General features: G+C 59.9%; 1 protein-coding gene and 2 non-coding genes across 5 annotated transcripts; all 3 read right to left on the reverse strand.

Moving 5' to 3' along the window:
* Window positions 1–678: 678 nt before the first annotated feature.
* EIF4G1 (eukaryotic translation initiation factor 4 gamma 1) lies at window positions 679–17,869 on the reverse strand. 3 transcript variants are annotated; one of them, XM_062499464.1, is made up of 32 exons: window positions 17,666–17,869; window positions 16,310–16,414; window positions 16,127–16,213; window positions 14,444–14,617; window positions 13,992–14,091; window positions 12,148–12,260; window positions 11,002–11,094; window positions 10,856–10,922; window positions 9,610–10,491; window positions 8,588–8,676; window positions 8,189–8,375; window positions 7,690–7,823; window positions 7,294–7,413; window positions 6,929–7,102; window positions 6,652–6,849; window positions 6,244–6,390; window positions 5,913–6,149; window positions 5,732–5,836; window positions 5,168–5,321; window positions 4,963–5,060; window positions 4,761–4,863; window positions 4,539–4,641; window positions 3,684–3,937; window positions 3,476–3,591; window positions 3,130–3,302; window positions 2,871–2,996; window positions 2,707–2,788; window positions 2,433–2,531; window positions 2,184–2,318; window positions 2,014–2,095; window positions 1,797–1,937; window positions 679–1,681 (listed from the first exon to the last, which is right to left on the reverse strand). In XM_062499464.1, the coding sequence occupies exons 2-32, from the start codon at window positions 16,382–16,384 to the stop codon at window positions 1,500–1,502; spliced, it is 4,830 nt and encodes a 1,609-aa protein (XP_062355448.1). In that variant the 5' UTR covers window positions 16,385–16,414; window positions 17,666–17,869; the 3' UTR covers window positions 679–1,499. The 3 variants fall into 3 exon arrangements, with proteins under 3 accessions (XP_062355448.1, XP_062355447.1, XP_062355449.1); XM_062499463.1 differs by having other exon boundaries at window positions 7,294–7,431; XM_062499465.1 differs by lacking the exons at window positions 13,992–14,091; window positions 14,444–14,617; window positions 16,127–16,213; window positions 16,310–16,414; window positions 17,666–17,869 and having other exon boundaries at window positions 7,294–7,431; window positions 12,148–12,417.
* LOC134048070 (small nucleolar RNA SNORD66) lies at window positions 7,177–7,251 on the reverse strand. Its single transcript, XR_009933524.1, has one exon. It is a non-coding gene; the product is annotated as a small nucleolar RNA SNORD66 (small nucleolar RNA).
* LOC134048068 (small nucleolar RNA SNORD66) lies at window positions 8,457–8,533 on the reverse strand. The gene has a single exon (XR_009933523.1). It is a non-coding gene; the product is annotated as a small nucleolar RNA SNORD66 (small nucleolar RNA).
* Window positions 17,870–19,129: the final 1,260 nt, after the last annotated feature.

Below are 19,129 nucleotides of genomic sequence, written 5' to 3' on the forward strand. Positions count from 1 at the left end.
AGAGGCAGCCCAAGGCAACGAAGACCAGCCTCCAGCCCCAAGGGGGACCAGCCTGTCCCCAGCAGGGATACCCCACAGGGCCACCCCGGCAGGGGAAGGCTCTGCCCCATCTCTACTCCAACAGTGAGACAAGACGAGGAGGGGCTGATCGAAAAATGCCCTCCCACAGTGGAAGGTGTAGGGAGAACCTGGCACACATCTCCCAGTTCATGCTCCAAGACCATGTAGGTTCTGCCACTCATGGCTGTGGGAAAATGCACATTTGGGGACATCAGGGCTCTCTGCTCCACAGCCAGGCTGCTGGCAGGGCTGTCTGTTCTACCTTCAGACACTATGCCAGGCAGTGCCAGCAAGGGAAGTCCAAGGGGCCTGGCTCCAGGCACATCCAACCCCCTTGCCCCCCTTCCAGCCCTGGAGTTAGGGGTACCTACCTGCCTTGCAGTGACAGCAGAGGCTGGTCCTTGCCCATGCTCAAGGCTGGTACCCCCACACCAGCCCAGGCACAATGGACATGGGGGAGGGGGGGGGCGGCAACAGCGGCACACGGGGCATTATTTAGCAATGTTCTTTTATTTCCAGTTTTAAGGTGAAAAGATGCCTTTAAATCTTCAATTAAATACTCCATAAAGAAAAAAAAAAGCAAAAAAAAAAAAATTATTTACAAATTCACGTGACCAGTAATTGAATCCTTGTTTTAATAATTACACATGCGGCTCGTCACATCCGGCGCTCTATAAATACAGGGGACGCGGATGAGGGGGCCGCCCTGTCGCTTGCCCAATTGTGGCCTTAAACGTTTGGGAGGAGGATGGAGGCTTTTGGGGTCATGGAGGGGACTCAGCCTGGCCCAGAGAGAAGGGGCCACCCCCCCCTCCTCCCCGGCACCTTTCCCAGGTGTCAGAGTAGGAGCCGGGGGGGGGTGGGGTAATGATTTATATTTAAAATTTAAAAACCATAGAGGGCAGGGGGTCCAGGCAGTGATGGAGGAATAGAGAGAGGACAGGGGAGGGGGAGAAATCACGCTCCTGTCCCCAAACCAAATTTAATAAGTTTATATATATATAATCTCTCTATATTTCATCAGGAAGGGGGAGGAGAAAGAGGAGGAGGAAGGAAAGGAGGGGAGAGATATGTCCCCATCCCATCCCCCCCTCTCCATGACATGAATCCATGGGTGCTCTGCCCCACTCCCAGAGACCTGGTGTGCCTGTGCTGGGAGCGGGGCAAGGAGGGTCCCCAAGGGGACCCATGGCAGCCACCGCCTCAGTCAGCATCTGTTTATTATCATCATGACAAACTCGTACAGGCCTTATAAACAGAACCAGGACAGAGGAAGGAGAGGAGAACTGAAAAAAAAGAGAGAGGGGGGCTGCAAGGGGCACAGCATCAACCCTGGCATTAGCAAGTCCATGGGGGCCAGGGTTGGGGAAGGGATGGAGTTACTCCCCTAGGGTGCCCCACTCTCTCTTCCTGCTTCCTCCTCCTCTCCTCACAGCTGCTCAGTTGTTGTCCGACTCATCCTCAGCTTCTCGGAGCCAGGTGAAAAAGGCTGTCACTGATTTGAGAGCCACCCCTTTGCCCTGCTGCTCAGCCGGGTCCTTGCTGGACTCCCACTTGTAGAAAGCCTCCTCCTTAATGACGTCCTCATCGTAGAGGGCATCAAAGAACATCCGCAGCAAGTCTGGGGTAGGGGGACAAAGGGGAACCTCTGCTATTTTCCAGCCACCAGCAACCCTGCTGGGGTGGGTACACATTTGCCACCCCTTCCTCAACCCACCCATATCCATGATACTCACTGGGAGGCTGGTCCAACTTCACCACCAAGGCTTGCAGGGCATAGAGTGCCTGGAGCTCCTTCTGCTCATCCCGTAGGTACTTCTGGAGCAGCTTGGCTTGGTTGCGGATGACTGTGGCATCCACACGGTACGGGTTCTCGACTGCAGGGGATGGGGTATGAGAGAGGAAGTGTGGGAAGGGGAACCCCTACTGCTCCCACCTCACCCTGGTACTCACAGACAATGGCCAAGTGGCACACAGATGTCATCAGGGCCCTGATAAACATGTTGGACGAGACCTGCTGCTCACTCAGGTTGGCCTGGAGGGGGGAGGGTAAAGGACTGTGAGCTGGAGAGGGAGCCAGGAGGGAGCCTCCAGACACTCAGGCATTGTGCCCCCAGCCTCACCTCAATCCAGTCATATATTCTTTGGTTGTTCGGGTTCTCCTTCAGCAGTTTGTCCATTTGCTTGCACAGCTCCTCTGAAGTCAGCTCCTTTCGGCTCGGCATGTCTGAACTGTCCCCCATTGTGTACTCCAATTTCTGGGGAATCAGGCAGAGAGAGCTGTTGAAAGCAGCACAGGGGAGTGCCACTCTCACATTGCCCAAGGTCTGCCCACACCCCATCCCTACACCTCATTGCCACCAAGCCCCCACCTGCTCTGTGACAAATTTGTTGACATCCTGGTCCTCAGGCAGGAATTCCTTCCAGCTCAGGCCCCCATCCCGCCATAGCTTTCCTGCAGTCTTCTGGCCCTGTGGGACAGACATTTGGCATCAGCACACCATGCCCTCAATCTCCAGGGAGGAAGATAGTGTAGCTTGGCCATGCCAGCCCCATGACCCAGGCACTGAAAGGAGTTCCAATCCCCACATGCCCACCCGGCCCTTGAGACCACAGCTAGCAGCCATACAAGCCCCACACACTTACCATGCCCTTGCACAACAAGCCCAGCACCTCAACCAGCAGCGTGGTGGCCTTCCCAATGGGCACCAGGGGCTTCGTGATCTCCCTGTTGGGTACAAGAGACCTGGGTGAGCTACCTGCCCCAGGAGGCCCCCCATGCCAGCCCTGCTGAGGAGCACAGCTCTCACCTGAACAGCTCCTCCATGGGGATGCCTTCCTCTTGCAGGATGGGGGTGATGAGCTCAGCCAGGTACAGCCAGATGTGTGGGATGTCAATCTCCATGTCCTCTGCGACCTCCAAGATCTCCCGCAGCCTGAAGAGCAGAGGGAGCTGTTGGGATCCAGCAGTCCCCATACCCTTGGCTAGGAGGGACCTCATGATGTCTCATTACTGAGTCCTACTCAAGGCAGGCCCAAATTCAAAGCCAGGCTGCCCCAGCCCCTCACCCTTTGTAGTACTGCTCCTTGGAGAGCGTGCCTGCTTTCACCAGCTGGCAGAGCAGGGCTCCCATGTGCTCGCGGGAAATGGTGCTCCTCTCCAGTGTGGACTCGATGCCATTTTGCACAAAGATGTAGAGCAAGGAGGGGCTGCCCAGCTCCTGCACACACTGCAGGGCCTCCTACAGGGAAAAGGGGGGTCAGTACTGCCCTACATCCAGCTCTGGCTACCCCCTTCCACATCCAGGCACCACCAGAACCCTGCCCAAGAGTGCTCCCACAAAGGGAGGGAAGCACATGGCATGTCAGGGGAACATGTATTGTGTTAGGGTGCTTGGCCACCCCCTTCTCTCACCTTCATGTCATTGATGTGCAGGTATTCCTCTATGATGGCCTTGGATTTCTTCTCCAGTTCCTCTTCTGACAGCGTGGACTTAGTGGATGTTGCAGGAGGTGCTGGCTCTTGTTTAACTGCAAGAAAAGAGCAAGGATCAGGCATCACCTGGGACAGGCAGAGTTGCAGGTGCCACCAGACCCTGGGATATCGCTCCTCCCCAGCTCACTGGTCTCTCTGCTCCGGTCCCGTTCCTCCGTCATGCTTGCAGCCTTGCGCACGGCCTCGGGTCCGCCCTGCTTCTCCCGTTCTCGGCTCCTGTCCTCTGTCTCTTTGCTGAAGCTCCTCTTGGTGAGGGCAGACCTGTTCCTGTCTCTCTCCCCCCGGTCAGGACGCTCTAAACGGTCGCTGCCCTTCTCCAAACGCGGCTCCCGGTCCCCTTTGTCCCCGGCCTTCTCTGACCTGTCACGGCTGGAGCTGCTCCTGGGTGAGAGAAAGATGCACACAGTGTGAAGAGCCCATCACTACCCTCCCTGACCCCAGACTGTAGGGCTCTGTACGGTAAGGGTGTGCTACTCCAATCCCCACCTCTTTTAGCACATGACCATTCTTGGGGGAAAACTTTTCCCTATTTCTCTCCAGTTCCACCTCATGCCTTTTACTCTGCTCCTTGGCATGGCTGAGCAGTGCCTGCCTTTGTCCTAGCCACACTTTCCTTCTGACGCAGACCATGGCAAAGAACCCCCCTTTGTTTTCCTTTTCTCCTGAACAAATCCAAACTCCAGCTCTCCTCGGGTTCCTCACACTCCCGCCCATAAATGTCTATCCAAGGACCCCCAGGCCAGAACAAGCACCCACGGGTGATCACCCCAAGTGCCTAACAGTAGGGAGGACACCCAGGGTGAGCTCAGCCTTCCTTGCCACAAGGATTCACCATTGACTCAGCTCCCTCAAGGCCCCATCTTGCCACAGGGGAAGTTCAGATACTGTTAACTTGCCTACATACTGATGAACCAAAAGCTTCAATCAAGGGTTCTCCCTCACCCCCACACACCAATCTACCAAGGCAGGGCTGGCCCCTCACCTCTGCACCACACGGCGGGACTCTGGGCTCTCGGCAGGCATTGACTGCTGGAGCGCTGAAAAGCGGTTCAAGGTGCTCGTGGCTGGTCGCCCTGAATCAGATGCTGGGCGTGAAAAGAGGGGAGTCTCAGAGTTTGGCAACTCTCTGGTAGAGCAACTGCCAGAGGAAGGATCACCCCTCCCACTCTGTCTCAGAGTACACAGCCAGTCCCATACTGCCTACCTGAATCCGAGGGCTTTGCACCAGACCCTCCACTGCTGCCTTTGCCCCAGCTCAGCCGCCCACCTGGCGCAAAGAGCTGGTTATTGGAGTCAATGGATCCAGGCTGCAGGTGGAGAGAGACAGTCAGACCTGATCCCCCCCACCAAGGCAGGGCCTAGGTCAGGCAGCCAGCTCAGCTGCCACACTGCACCCCCAGCCTCACCTTGGTGATTTTCGTTAGCCGGCTGGTGTCGATGGGTCGGTTGCCCTTGCTGATGGGCACCGTGTTCCAGCCATCATCTGCAACCAGGCTACTGCGCCCTGAGCACAAGAGGGACAGTCACAAGGTGCAGCCCAGCCTTCAGCAGAGTCCACCAGGACCAACACACTGCTGGCAAACTCAAGTGCCCTCAAGCCCAGGCACTCACCACCTGAGGATGGCCCAGGGGGTCCTCTCCTCTTATCCTTTGACATGAGCTGCTGCACTTTGATGTGTTCCCGATGCTCCTCCATCTCTGCTTCCTTGTGGATCTGATCAATGGTTTTGGGGCCCTGATCTCCTCGCCGCGGCACCCAGCTATTCTGCAGAGGGCAGGGAAGGAGGGAGGAGGGAACTGAGATGGCTGTAAGATGGAGGGAAAGACATTCCCCCTTCCCAGTCATCCCACTCTCAAAGTCTCAGGTTGGTCTCCTGCCTTGGCTATCACCACTCTCCCTGTGTTGTGGCAGCTTTTGGCACAAAAAGGCTCAGTTTCCAGAGCCCTCCTGCATTAAACAGCCGCCAGTTACTGTGTGCCCACTACCACTACCATGATAACCAAGGGCAAGGGCTAGCATGGTGTCTCTGGGGCTGGCTGCAGCTCACATACCCACCTCTCCCCTAGAGGGGACACATGGACTTCTGGCACACAGAGGACATAGGCCAGCAGCTCCAAGGGACCAAACAGAAAATGGATGACAGTCCCCAGGCAACTGCATTCCATGAACCTTACCCGTCTTAGGTCAATCACATCCTGCAGCATGAAACGGATTCGGGATGATGTCTTCTTCTCTTTGATGATCTTCTCCATCTGATTGAAGTACTGGTCCATCCTTGGCTATAGAGGGACAGAGTCATGGTCACATTCCTCCCAAAGGCAAGGGAAGGGCAAGGTAGGGCAGGGCAAGGAGTACCTTGGCTTTCTCGAAGTCCAAGTCCTTGCCAATAGTCGTAAGCAGGCGGCAAAGGCACTCGAGAGACTCCTCATCGTGGTTTTTGAGCAGCTTCACTACGCAGTCATGCATAATGGCTTCTGTCAACATCTTCAGTTTGAAGAGCTCTCCAATGAACTTGATGTTGCCCAGGGATCGTCGTCGGGCCTTGTCCCGCGCCTCCTCCAGCTCATCCTTCATACGCGCCTTCTCCTCAGGCTGCATGCAAAGTCCAGCAGGCCAGTTCAGTGTCCAGAGCCACCCCAAGGACACCCATGCTAGCCCTCAGCCACAGACTCCCACCCCAACTCACAGCACTGGCATCATCCATCTCCTTTTGCCGCTTCTCAAAGATCTCATCATCATCCTTGTCTTTCTCAAACTCCTTCTGGCAGCGGTTGAGCAGCAGCTTGCGGAAGTTCACAGTCACTGTGGGCTTGTCTGTTGTGGGCACTTTAAGCTGCAGGGAGAGGTACAACCAAGAGAAGGAGCATGAGTTGTGTCACCCCCCGAAGTTGGGCAACTAAAGCAGCACTACCCAATCAGGGAAAAAGCCACCCTACAACACTGTGATGCCCTGCTGAGACTCTGAACTTGGTCCTCTATCCACACACCCCAGTTTCCCCACTCCACATGGAAGAATCTGCACACTACTAAGCTCAGCTGAGATGGCCAAAAAAACCTTGCCCTTTGAGCAGGAGACTGCCCAGCTTCCGCTCACCCCCATAAGGCAACGGCACATGTTAGCATAGGCAACAGAGAAGTTTGGCTCCGAGATGGCCTTCTCAAAGACGAGGTCGATGACACCCTTGAGCCTCTCCTCCGTGTCGATGGACAACTCCATCACCTGCTTCATCAGTTGCTGGAACATCTGGGGCGTCAGCTTGTTGAGGATGCTGCGGACACGGCGGAGCAGTTCCTGCAAAGGCAGCAGTGTCAGCAAGAGCTGGGCACCCATCCCCCAGGCCCTCCAACTGCTTGCCCACCCGAGCTCCCACCTGTGTCTTGATATTCTCAGGATCCTCCTCCTCGGAAGCACGTTTGCTGCTGGGTTTCCAGGCCTTCTCGGCCTTGTTCAGTTTGACATCCTCATTGAGGGACACTGTAGCAATGATTTTGCGGGGCTCCTTCCTCTGGTTCGGCTGGGAGCGGCGGGGACCCAACCCTGAGGGCTGACGCATGGAGAAGAAACTCAGTTCTCTGCTCTGGGACTGTGTGAGCTGGCTCCCTGAAGTCCCCAGTCAGCCTACTCAGATCCTCAACTCCATCATGGACATCAGTGGCCCAGACACAGCGGCTCGAAAGCTTGATCATCACAGAGAGGCAGAGCAGGATGGCAGGAATGAAGCGAGGAGGTACTCACCAGGCCCCGGTTGCCCATGACAGGCCGGCCAAGGTTGGCAAAGGAAGGGGTAAAGTCAGGGCTGCAGTTCATGCCACTGAAGCGGATGGGGTCAATTGTCCGCAGTGGGGTCTTGTTGGCCTGTGAAGGTAGACACGGCTGAGGATGCCCGGGGGCAGAGGAGCGGGACGGATCCATCCCCCAGCCTCAGCGCCGGGACAAGGAACTGGTAAAAAGGCCCCAGAGGTGCCCCCAGACCCACCAAACCCAGGCTCAAGGGCCATTGCAGATGCTGCAACAGGACCCTGAGCAATAACTAAGTCCCTTTGTGCCCCGCCTTCACAAGGCACAAAGAGGAGCCAGACCCACACTACCAACCACCACCCACAATTCCCCAATTTCCAGGGCCGCACCGACCTTGTCCAGCACCACATCTGTGATCTGGGGCAGCCCCTCAGGTTTCTGCATGCTGGCAAAGATGAACTGGAAGCCCAGCAGGAACTCCCGGTCATATCGCTTCTTCTCCTCAGGGTTCAGTGGCTTCCATTGCTCTGCAGTGGAGGGCAAGAGGGAGACTCTGATGTGGCCTGTCCCATATTCTCCACCCTGAGCTGCGGTGGGTCTGGGTCCACACAGGGACAAGCAAGGTGGGATGTAGACAACCACAGAACTGCCAAGCTTGGTACATCATGAGCATAACTGTGCATGCTTAGAAAGCCTGATGCCACCAGCTCCCTGGCTCCTGACAGGATCCTTGTGCTGGGAACTCTGTTCCCCACCCCATGCCAAGCTCAGGGACAAGATGGGAGGAGAATGTGGAAATTTAGGACAGCAGAACCATGCCACCCACACCTTCCCCACTGCTGGGTCCAGAGATGGTGGCTGCCAGCAGAGGACTGTGCCAGGCACAGCTCACCTTCCTTGTAGCCATACTTCTGGCCAGCAGCCTTGCCCTTCTCCGGGGCCAACTTGTCTTCCTTCTCCTCCCACGTCTCTTCAGACTCTTCCTGTGGACGGGCAGGAGCCACGTCCTCTGCTTCAATGGCAGGGGCAGACGTGGGGGGCTTGTTCTCCGCCTCCGAGGCACTATCACCAGTCTGAGACTGCATCGGGGGGGACAGGGACAGCAGTCACCCACATAAACCTGGTCCTGTACCCTTCACCCCACTCCTCGGTGTCCACCCCGCCTCAGATCCTCATTACCATCACAGAGCATCAGTGGCCCAGACACGATGGCACAAAGCAGAGTTCATCACAGGAGGAGATGGGACATAGGGTGACCCCCCCCAACACCAGACACCCCTAGGACACTCACCTCTTTAAAGGCATCCAGCAAATCACCTACTGCCTCCTTCTTGTTCAGCTCCTTCATCCTTCGTTTCTTCTTTGGCACCGACATGGCGACTAGGAAGAGAGGCAGGAAGGTGAAAGACAGGAACCCTCATAGACCCCAGTACCCTGACACAAGCTACGGAGTCACCAGCAAGACCCCAGTAACACCAGGCGAGCTTCAAGATGGAACCACAGGGATGTGGTCCCACCACCTCATCACAGCCCCCATCCTCAAACACTCCCCAACTTACCACGTGCCTCATCAAAGCCTCCCATCCATACAACTGCCCTAGCGTGTGCTCCTCATCCTCTGAGAAGATCCCTGCAGACACCCACACTGCTCTACAGGCACCCCTTACAAGGACATTCCTGTACAAACCTCTGTTCCCATACACACTGCCCTCTGCAGCACCCATATACACACACATGCTCCACAGAAACGTATCTGACCTCAGTTTGCCCTCCTAGAGCATCCCTGTATCCCTGCCCAAGGTACTCCATACAAACAGATCCTGTGAACCCATCTTCCCCACCCCTCCTGTGTAACCACAACACTCCTGTGCAGAGTGCTTAAAGAAAGAAAGAAAAAAACCCCAACACACTCCCAGGACACCCCACATTCCTCAAGCACCCCTGCGTACTTGCATACCCCTACACAGCATAACCCACAACTTCCCTGTCAATCCTCCACCTCACAGTGTCCTCAATGAATGGGGACAATCCTCAGACACAACCCTGATACACTCACCCTACACCCCTGTGCAAGGCATCACATAAAATGCACTTCCATTCCCCTGACATCCTTCCACCCCAAACATCTCCCTGATCCCACCATCCACAGGCGCCTTGTCCCCTCAGCAACCTACATCCACATGTCCAGTATCCCTAACCACACCTCCCTCTCCAACACCCTCCCTGTACCTCATGCCTAGCACCATACCCATGTGATGCCCCCCATCACCCAACACCCACCCCAGGGAACCCCTGCAGCCCAGCATTCCCAACCTGGTGCGGTCGCCTCCGAGATCTGTGAAGGGGCAGGGGCTGGACTCAAGCTTTGCTCCTGGGTCTCACCAGGGCCTTCACTCTCTTCCTCCTCCTCCTCTGCAGGTGGGGAAGCAGGGGTGCCAGGCTGGGCTGGCTCCTCAGGCTCTGAGATGGGGCTGACATCTGATTCAGGCTGCTCCTCACTCATCTCCACTTTACTGGTGCCCTCCACCCCATTGGGTAGGGGCAGCTCTTCAGGCTGGGCAATGGGGGAGTCCGGGATGGGCACAGGCACCGGCTCAGAGACCGGCACTGGCTGGCACACGGGCGCCTCAGGGACTGTCTCAGGCATCTCCTCCAAAACCCCATTGGCCTCAGCAGTGGGCTTGGGGCAGGGCTCTTCCCGGGGCGGTGGGGGGCTGGGGGAGACAGGTTTGGCGGGCGCTTCAGGGGCCTGTGGTACAACGGGTGGCGGTGATGGCACAGCCGGCACCAGGGGCACAGCTGGCATTGAGGGAACAATGGGCACCGGCGGCACCTCAGCGGGCACAGGCTCCTGCGGGGTGGGCTCCAGGAGGGGAATAGCAACCTCCTCCTCCTCTTCCTCCCCCTCCTCCGTAGCCACCATGTCCATGTTGGGCACGGGCACAAGGGGCAGCTCCGCAGCCCCTGGCACTGTAGTGATGGCGCTTAACGTCTTTTGCGGGTCAGGTGGCGCCTCGCCCTGCTCCGCTTTCATGTCCGTGTCCACGGGAGGCTCCATTGGCACCAGCGTCACAGGGGAGAGCACCACAGGCTCCACCTCGGGGATCAGGGGAGGAGGCGGCGACGGGGATGCCGACTTGCTGGGCTCCAGGGACACGGGCTTGCTCACCACCAGCGCAGGCTTCGGGCGGTCATCTGCAAGGTGGATGGCATTAACACTCTGATTCCCTGCTTATCCCACATTCCTCCCCAGATCCTGCTATCTTCAGGAGAAATAAGGACAGGTGTGCCAAGCCGTATCAGAAATACGTGATGGGGAAAACACGGGTCCTCTAGTGCCCAGGGGACAGCTGAGGTAAGTATACAGGCCCCATAAATTCTCCTGGATCCAACAAGGGAACACAGGTCACCAAGTATGCAAGGATGGCCTCTGACCCCATAAGCCTCAGGAGAACCAAGGAACAGTGGGGCTGGCATTTCACACCCTGCAGTGCCAACACCAGGAAACCTTGCTGCAGCCATGCCAGCTGGCACACCCAGCCCTGGCAGGGGCACTTACCAGGCCGGACAATAACTGCTACATGGGGGGTCTCTCCATTGGCCTGGGGCTCCAAACCGCTTCCAGCCTGAGGGGACAAAGAAGGAGTTGAACAGGGCCACATGTACTTCCCTCTGCCCTAGCTGGGAATCAGAGGGTCCACTTACCTGTGGAGGGGTGGGGGTGGATGAGGTCCTTGCTCCAGACATAATTTCTTCTGTAATATCTTTACCGCCTTGGTTGGGGTCTCGTATTCGGATCTGTCCAAGAATCAGAGCAGAGTGGGGAAGCTGTTGGCAGGGTGCAGAACACAACACATGGGCCACCCCCTTTCCCTGAGCCCAACACCCCCAGGACACCCTTGTCCAGAGGGAAAAGGGAGGTTCATTCCCTGTAGTGCCTGTCCTAGCCATACACAGCTTGGACCAGTGGGTGCCACATCCCCTCACCACAGGGCACAGTGTCCCACAGACACTGACCTGTTCCAGTGCCTTGCAAGCCATCACAACAGGCAGCTGGAGCCTGCAGGTCCCCAGGCCAGTGCCCATCTCCAGAAGTCAGGGGACCCCAAGGCATCACTGTGCTGGCACAGGGGCTACAAGGAACTCCCCTTCATTTTGGGGACAATACACAGGACCAGTCCCATACACAGAAACCACAGTGAGCTCTGTGTCACCTTGGGCACACCTTATATGCCCACAGCCTCACTTGCTCCATGTCTGCCATAGGTGCAGCCATGGGCACCTGCTGCAGGGTGACTGGAGTTCACATGGGTCTGGCTAGAATTACAGTGCAGGGCAAAATGCAACCAACAGTCTTGTCCTGTCCACCTTCTGAACACGAGCTGCTCCAAGAACACCAAGTTCAGAGTTCAACCCATCTCTGATGAGGAAATGCCAGCATCCCACCTCCCAGTGGCAACCCCTGCCCCTCCAGCACAGGGCCATGCCGGCAGCCACCCGGTTCCCTGCTATAAATAGGCCCCATGAGAGGCCTCTGAGCACCGGCATCTCCGGGAGCAGACAGCAGTTGGCAGCCACAGCTCCCCCGCCCTCCCAGGAGCCATGACTCAGCACAACACTGCCCGCCGGGACGGCCAAGGTCGCCAGCACCCACCGGGCACCCCAGTTCCCTTGCTAAGCCCTCCAACCCATGAGGACACAGCCCAGTGACAACCCTTTTCCCTGACATGCTGCACCACATCCCATCCCACACACCACCAGCACCTGGGCCTGACATCATCCCCCTCTGGCATATGAGCACACCCTCCTGCACACAAGTACCCCCATGCCTGGAGGCAAATGGCTTCTTACCGTTTTGCGTTCTCGTTTTGGGGGGATCGGTGGTTGCTGGCTCACAATGACCTGGGCAGTGGGGACCCCCGCCGAGAACTGCTGCACCCCCTGTGCTGGGTAATATGCACCCGCTGAAGGAGAGGAGAGGAGAGAGCGTCAGACCAGCCAACTCAGATCCTCCAAGCCCGTCCTGAAGACTCCGTGATCTCCCAAATACAGGGGTCTGTCAGGAGCCCGGAGAGCCCTTGCTGCTCTGCAGCGAACCCCCATCGCATCCGGCCTGGATTGTCCCAACCCGCCTGACAGGCCTGACCAAATTCCTTCCCTGTGAAGCAGAGAGCGTCCCTGCACCACCCCCACGCCCAGCCAGGCCCTGCAGGCATCCACCATGCCCACCAGCTCCACACTACCAAGAGCCCTGCCTGGACACTTGGCCATGTCAGGTACAGGCGTCGTGGCTCCACAGGCGGCCGCCTTCCTGCTTGTGCCCTTATCTCCCCAGGGCCAGCACCAGCCCGAGGGCGGCACCACACAGCCTCCATTCACACCCAGACTGAGGGTCTCAGGCTGCACGAGCCCCTGGCAACCCCAGCCGAGAGAAGGAAGCTGTGCTGAGGGACAGAGGCAGAGCTGGACCCCATCCAGGGCTGGCACAACCCTCAAGAGGTGCTCCACTCCTCCCAGGGCAGCCATGAGCATCACCCCAGAGCAGTGCCACAGGGATACGGGTGTGCTGGGACAGGCACAGCTGGGTCCTGGCCCACTCTCACTCCAGCACCTTCCTGCACTGACCCTGGAAGTCAACCACAGTGCTCTGGTGACTGGCTCATCCCTGAGTCAGGGACTCACCCTTTGTTCAGGGAACATGCAGAGATACTGAATGGGGCTCACACGCTGGGATGGGCTGGGCATGGGGGAAGGAAGGAGACCCTGAGCTGCCCAGCCCTGAGCACCAGACAGGAGACCTGAACTGATTCATTTGTAAAAGGGCACACCATGCCGGGTCACGCTACCAGTCCTGTGGGCAAAAGGCAAGCTGCTGCCAGCTTTCCCAGGAAGAGCCACAGCAGCTACAAAGCAGAGGTTGGGGGCACACCCATCCTGGAACCTCAAAGAGATACCCAGAGCATGTCCCAGGGCTGTGCACAAAGGTGCAGCAGTGTCCTGGCTCAAGCACAGGAGACAGCCACTGCCAGAGGCCACCTCCCTCCTCAGAGGGGCTGGCTGGGCCCTGAGACAAGAGGGAGGGAGGCCGGGCACGTACCTGGCTCAGGAGAAGCCCATCTCTGCCCCAGTTATGCTTTGCTGCTGTGCTGGGGCCAGGCCGGAGGCCTCGGCTCACATTTCTGTGTCTGGACCTCCCGGGACCAACCAAGCCTAAATATAGTCACAGTCCGGGCGGCCACATGCGAGCAGGGGGAAGGAGGAGGGGCTGCTCACATCACGCTCCCCAAGCACTAGGAGGGGGCAGGCATGGAGCACCCCGGCTCAGCTCTTGGGGAGCAGGAGCTGAGGGGGATCAGCAAGCACTGAGCTGCTCACCACCTTGACAGCAAGTGAGGGGGAGCAGGGGATAAAGTCTGCCCCAGTCCTCCACCAGCAGAGTTAAATATTAAACAGACTCAATTTGGCAAAGGAGTGGGGGTGAGTAGACTGGTGAGAATGGACCAGTGGGACATGATGTGCTGCTGGCCAACAAGCAACTGTCACCCAAAACAGCCTGCAATGGAGTCACAGAGGCAGCCACAGTGAGCTGTGTTCAGCTCAGCAGGATGCAGATATCAGAGGCAGGGGAGTAAAAAAATAGAGAACTGCTGGGGCTGAAAGAGCACCCCGGAACAAAGCAACCCCTCTGTCTGTACCGTAAGTCCCGAACTCTGTGGGGCTGGCTCCAGGGTAAAAACTAGGGGCGCCAGGTTGGACCGGGTACTGTTGGGTCGGGACAACGTACGTGGAGCGACCCTGCAATGGGAGAGAAGAAAAGCCAGTTATGTCCCCTGCAGGGCATGGACAAAGCCCCAAAATACTGATGTAAGTCCAAATCTGCCTATGAACTAGGTGTACACCAGAGCAGTGAGCAGAACACAGGCAGAGTAGACACCAGGTACCTCGGGGAACTGTTGGGGAGGGGACCAGTACTGCCTGTCACCTCTCTACAAAGCCAGCAGCACCCTGCTCAAAGCAGTGGATGCTCATCAGAGTCTCGGGACCCCTTCCACCCTCCCAAACCAGACCTGGGCTCCAAGTCCAGGCAACACCTCCCACCGATACCCATCCCAATCCCCTCTCACGTAGTCCAAAGCACAGCCCTCACCTGTCCAGGAATGTAATAGGCTCCTTGGGAAGGTGTGTAGGATATCTGGGAAGGTATCATCATCACCTGGGAAGCAGCTGGATACACATGGGCAGGAGGGCCAGGCCGAGCCGTCGTGTTACTCTGCACACGGGATGCACTTGCAGGAGGCTGTGCCCTGTTCTGGTAGAAATGCTTGGGGAGAGATGGGACACAGCATTAGCAGGAGCTCCAGCACCTTCATCTGCCACCACCACACACGGGGAGCAACACCAGCCTCCCCCCCGCCCCCCCCCCCCCCCCCCCACTCTGCTGGGATGCAGCACCACCTCAGTAGCCCCCAAGGCCACCCCCCCACCGCGGCACCATCCTGTTCCCACGCACCTGCGGGGCCGCCTGGGTCCACCCAACCCAGCTCATGCCCGGCGCGGCCCCGGCCCAGCCCTCCCAGGGCCGGCAGCTCCAGCGCCCGGGGCCGGCCGTGGCCGCACGCAGCTCAGCGGCGGCAGTCCCGGCGTGCTCTGCACCGGCTCCCGGCGCTCGCGGAGGATGCTGGGACCTGTAGTCCCGCCATGCCGGAGCCGGACAACATGTGGAGCTCCCTATTCCCACCCCGGCCAACGCCGTTCATCCCGACCCAGCTTGTTTGCCGGGCAAGAGCATCCCCGGAAGAGCAACTCCAGCCCAGCGAGGAGTGGGCAAGGAAGGGTTCGTGCAGACGCCCCCGGGACAAGGAGAAAGTGTTACCTGAAGAGACCTGAATCCTCCCTGTTAGCAAGCGCACGCATACAGAAGGAAAGGGGGAAAGAGAGAGACAGGAGTTACTGACACTAGGAGAGGGATAGCAGAGGAAGGGACAAGAGGCCAGAGAGCCCTTTGCTTTGTGCCCACATCCCAAATATACTGAGGTCTCCTGTAGGGACCTCCCAAGGGGCAGGGATGGGTCTGGTGAGCTCCCAGACAGCACAGCCAAGGATGTCACCAGATCTGTCCCCAGCAGCGACTCCACTCAGAGGGCTGATGGAGGTCCAGAGCCTTGCACGCCACTGCAGGGCCTTGGGAGACCAAGCAAAGCAGGTAGGAAGAGGAAGATGGGGAAGGGCACAAGCAGAAGCAACAGCCTGGGCCAGAGTTAGCACAGGCACAGCCACATGCTGCAGGCTTCATGCAAGGAAGGAACTGGGGAGACACTGCAGAGAAACTTGCTCAAAGTTAATCAGGCATCCCACACTTTCCCCAGACCAGCCTGTTCCCAGACTCTGGGGTCTCCACATGCTCCCCAGTCCCCTCATGCCCAAGGTGAGTGTTTCTGTGCAGTGTCAGGGAAGGGTGTTCAGCATGCAGGGCAAGGGAAGTGGGTTAGTACCTGCTGGTGAATAGCCCGAGGCCCTGCTGGAAACTGAGAGAGGCGGAAAGGGAGGTTTGGGGCAGGGGAGGAAGGAGAGAAGAGCAGTCACTCCGTGGGCATCCTCGTTGGAGGCGCCTGCCCCCCCCCCCACACCCCAGGGCCAGGAGATCCTCAAGTGGCAGTCGTGGTCCAGATCAGGAGCTCATTCCCCCTTCACAGGCACAGACTGGCCCCAAGGGGCACCACATTGCTCCTAACACCCCTGGGTTCCATGGCAGTGTGAGCTACTTGGCCAGGAAGTAGAAAGCTGGTGGATACCCCTTATCATCCTCTTCAGCTCTAGGTATAATCCTTACCTGGCGCGGCTGAGAAGGCGTATTCATTTGTGAGGTCGGTGCCGGGTTAAAAACCACAGGTGCCGTCTGACCAGGTGGGAACGTTGGCTGGAAGAAGGCAGGGAGGGAAAGAGATGGTACTCCTGCCCCTGGCACCAACTGGGCTGGCAAAGCTGGGCCCCCAGCCCCGCAGGGGATGGTTACCTGCGGCAGTCCAGGAGAAGGGGCAGGGTGCGGGGCAGTCGGGGCTCCTCCTGTGGGCTGTGGAGCTTTGTTCATTTCATGGGGTTGTGCATAAGGATCCCCTCGCTATCTGCAGGAACAGGGACAGTGGGCATAAGCTGGAGATGGCAGAACCCCAGGCATCTGTCCCCTGCCCACTTCAGCCCTGAAATCTGCAAATTTCCAGTCCCATAGCCTACCAGTGTAAAGCCAGACATCAGCCATGTCCCACAGAGAGCATCCTACCAAGGCACCAGCCAACCCCTCCTGCTCCAGTGAAGACAGAATAGGTACTGCCAAGTCACCCAGCCTGGGAAGGTGCTCACACCTTTCAGAGCAGAGCCTCCCATCATGCCCCAAACCCAGCTATGCCCAGCAGCAGGACTGACCCACCCAAGGTGACCCCACAAAAACCATCCAGGCCCTACAGAAAAGTGAGCACCAGTGCCCATGATTTGCTGCCAGCACCTAGGTCACCACTAACTCCGGGGGGCTGGGTGGGCCGGCGGCACCCCGGCGTCAGCCGTGCCCAGCTCCACCCCGGCTGACCTACTAAGCGCTTCCCCCGGCCGGCCAAACCTGTTCCTGCCAGTGGCACCGGGTCCCTAGCATACACCACAAACGCCTACCAGAGAAGGCAGGGAGCAGCTCCCACGTCCCCCCCGCACCACTGACACTCCTACCCACTGCCCTGCCTAGGGGAGTCTGCAGCCCCCCACCACAGCTAGCACCCAGGTGGCCCGGACAGCCTCTCAGCTGTCCCAGGAAGGACTTGGCAGCCAGTGCCACTCTCCCCGCCCCAGTGCAAAGGCCGCCGGGGCAGGAAGGAGAGGGGGTACCCCGCACACTGCCGGGGGTCCCCTGAACCCCATAGCACCCGGCGAACCCGTTGCCGGCCAGACACCCAAGGGAGGAGCCCTGGTGCCTCCTGTAATCTGAAACCTGGACGCGTCAGCACTGTCGGCCCCCGGCCCCACTGCGGGCATTGCCAGGCACGTCCCACCAACACTACGAAATGGGGTACCTCGATCCCCCCAGAGCTGCACCTTGGTATGGGGGTGCCACCACATCACAGGGATCCCCCGAACCACAACCCCAGTGGAGGCGGGCCCTAACAGGGTTTCAGGAGGTGGCAGAGGCTGAGTTGCACCCCCCAGTGCTTCCCCCGGGCCCCTTCTCAGTGGGGACCCAAGCACCTGGCACGTACAGCCCGTACCTGAGCCAGTTTAGCTAGGCCTTGAGACCAATCACCCCAAAACACAGGGGACAGGGACACCCAGGGACAGCCCGACCTGGTCTCCTCCACCAGACACAACCAAGAGCGAGCAGGATACTCACCCCCCCGCGGGAAAAACCTGGGCCGGCTGAGCGGGCCTGCAGAGACCGTTCATCCGACTGACTGGGAGAGAGGAGGGAGGGGGGAGATCGAGAGAGAGAGAGAGAGAGAGAGAGAGAGATATCAGGCCGGGCCCCGCGGGGGGAGCCCGGCCCGGCCCCAGCTTCGCACTGGCCCCAGTAGACCAGCAAAGTCGGGGAATGTGGGTTCCATCCCGGGGGGACAACAGGGCACCGCCGCGGCTGTTTGTAATCGGAGTCGTCGCCGCCGCCTCTTCTGCGCCGGGAGCGGCCGGGCCGCGGCCTGTGCTGGGCCCGCCGACGGGGCGGGGGTCCCTGTCCGGGAGGGGGGTCCAGGAAGGCCCAACTCGATCCGAGTGAGGGGCCGGGGAACGGGAGCAGAAGGTCGGGGAGGCGGGAACGCACGGGGGAGTGAGGGACGAGGATCACCGACGGCAGAGCTGGGACAGGCCGCGGCGGTGGCCCGAAAGCGGTCGGCCCGCCAGGCCCAAGCGCGGCCTCGCCCCCAGGCCGAGGTGGCGGCCGAGGCGGCGGCCGAGGAGGCGGCTGTGGCCGGCTCTGTCCCGGGGCGGCGGTACCACCACCACCATCGCGGCGGCGGGAGGGCGCGGTGCGGTGCCCGGTACGGCATCCGGCAGCCCCGCTCCCCCCCGCGGCGGCGGCGGCCTCTGCCAAGGACACGTGTCACTGCCGGCCGCAACCGCGGCCCCGCGGGCACCGGCGGCCGCACGGGAGGACGGGCGCGGCGGGGCGGGGGCGACAGGGTTCCCAACACACGCGGCGGCGGCGCCGGGCCTAGGCAGGCGCGGCGCCGGGAGCACGTGTAAGGCGGTGGCGGCAGCGGCGGGGCGCACCGGCCGGCACGTGGGCGCGGACCGACGCCGCCGCCGCGAGATCACCGGGACGTGGGGACCATCGGGACGAGCGGGACCCGGCGTAGCAGCGGAGCGAAGCACGGGACAGGGCGTGGGAAGGGGGTGGCGGCGGCGGCGGGGCGGCACCCACGTGGTGGCGGCGGCGGCGGCGCGACAAGGCCCGGCGGAGAGAAGCCCGGGGAAGGGAGGGCGAAAATAGGGCGGCACGCGCGGCCCCGGTACCGGCGCCCCCCCCCCCGCCCCCCCCCCCGCGGGGCGCGCGCCCGCCCCGCCCCCGCCCGTTACCTTCAGTCTCCTTCAGCGCGCGCGGCCCGACGCAGCCGCAGCGCAGCGCAGCACGACCATTTCCGGAGCCGCGCCGCGCGCAGGGGGCGGGGCCGCGGGGCCGCGCGCCCGCCACCACCGCGGGGGAGGGGCGCACGGGGGAGGGGCCGCCACGCCCGGAGCGGCGCCGGGCCCCGCCTCCGCCCCGCACGTTGCGCCGCCGCCGCCCCGCCGCCGCGGTCACGTGGTGGGGCGGGGCGAGGCCCGCGCGTCCCAGAGGAGGCCGGGGGCCGCGCGGCTACGCCCC

The sequence above is a fragment of the Cinclus cinclus genome, chromosome 10 (genome assembly GCF_963662255.1).
Source record: "Cinclus cinclus chromosome 10, bCinCin1.1, whole genome shotgun sequence".
NCBI classification, from domain to species: Eukaryota; Metazoa; Chordata; class Aves; order Passeriformes; family Cinclidae; genus Cinclus; species Cinclus cinclus.

Bases quoted from the DNA above. Each gene is read 5' to 3' on its own strand.
- EIF4G1 (XM_062499463.1), bottom strand. From the start codon at position 16,384: ATGAACAAAGCTCCACAGCCCACAGGAGGAGCCCCGACTGCCCCGCAC. The intron at 8,376-8,587 runs GTGAGTGTCCTA...CCCCCGATGCAG, and splicing joins TGCTGGATGCCTTTAAAGAG to TCTCAGACTGGTGATAGTGC. The intron at 5,837-5,912 runs GTACTCCTTGCC...GTCCCTCTATAG, and splicing joins TGGACTTCGAGAAAGCCAAG to CCAAGGATGGACCAGTACTT.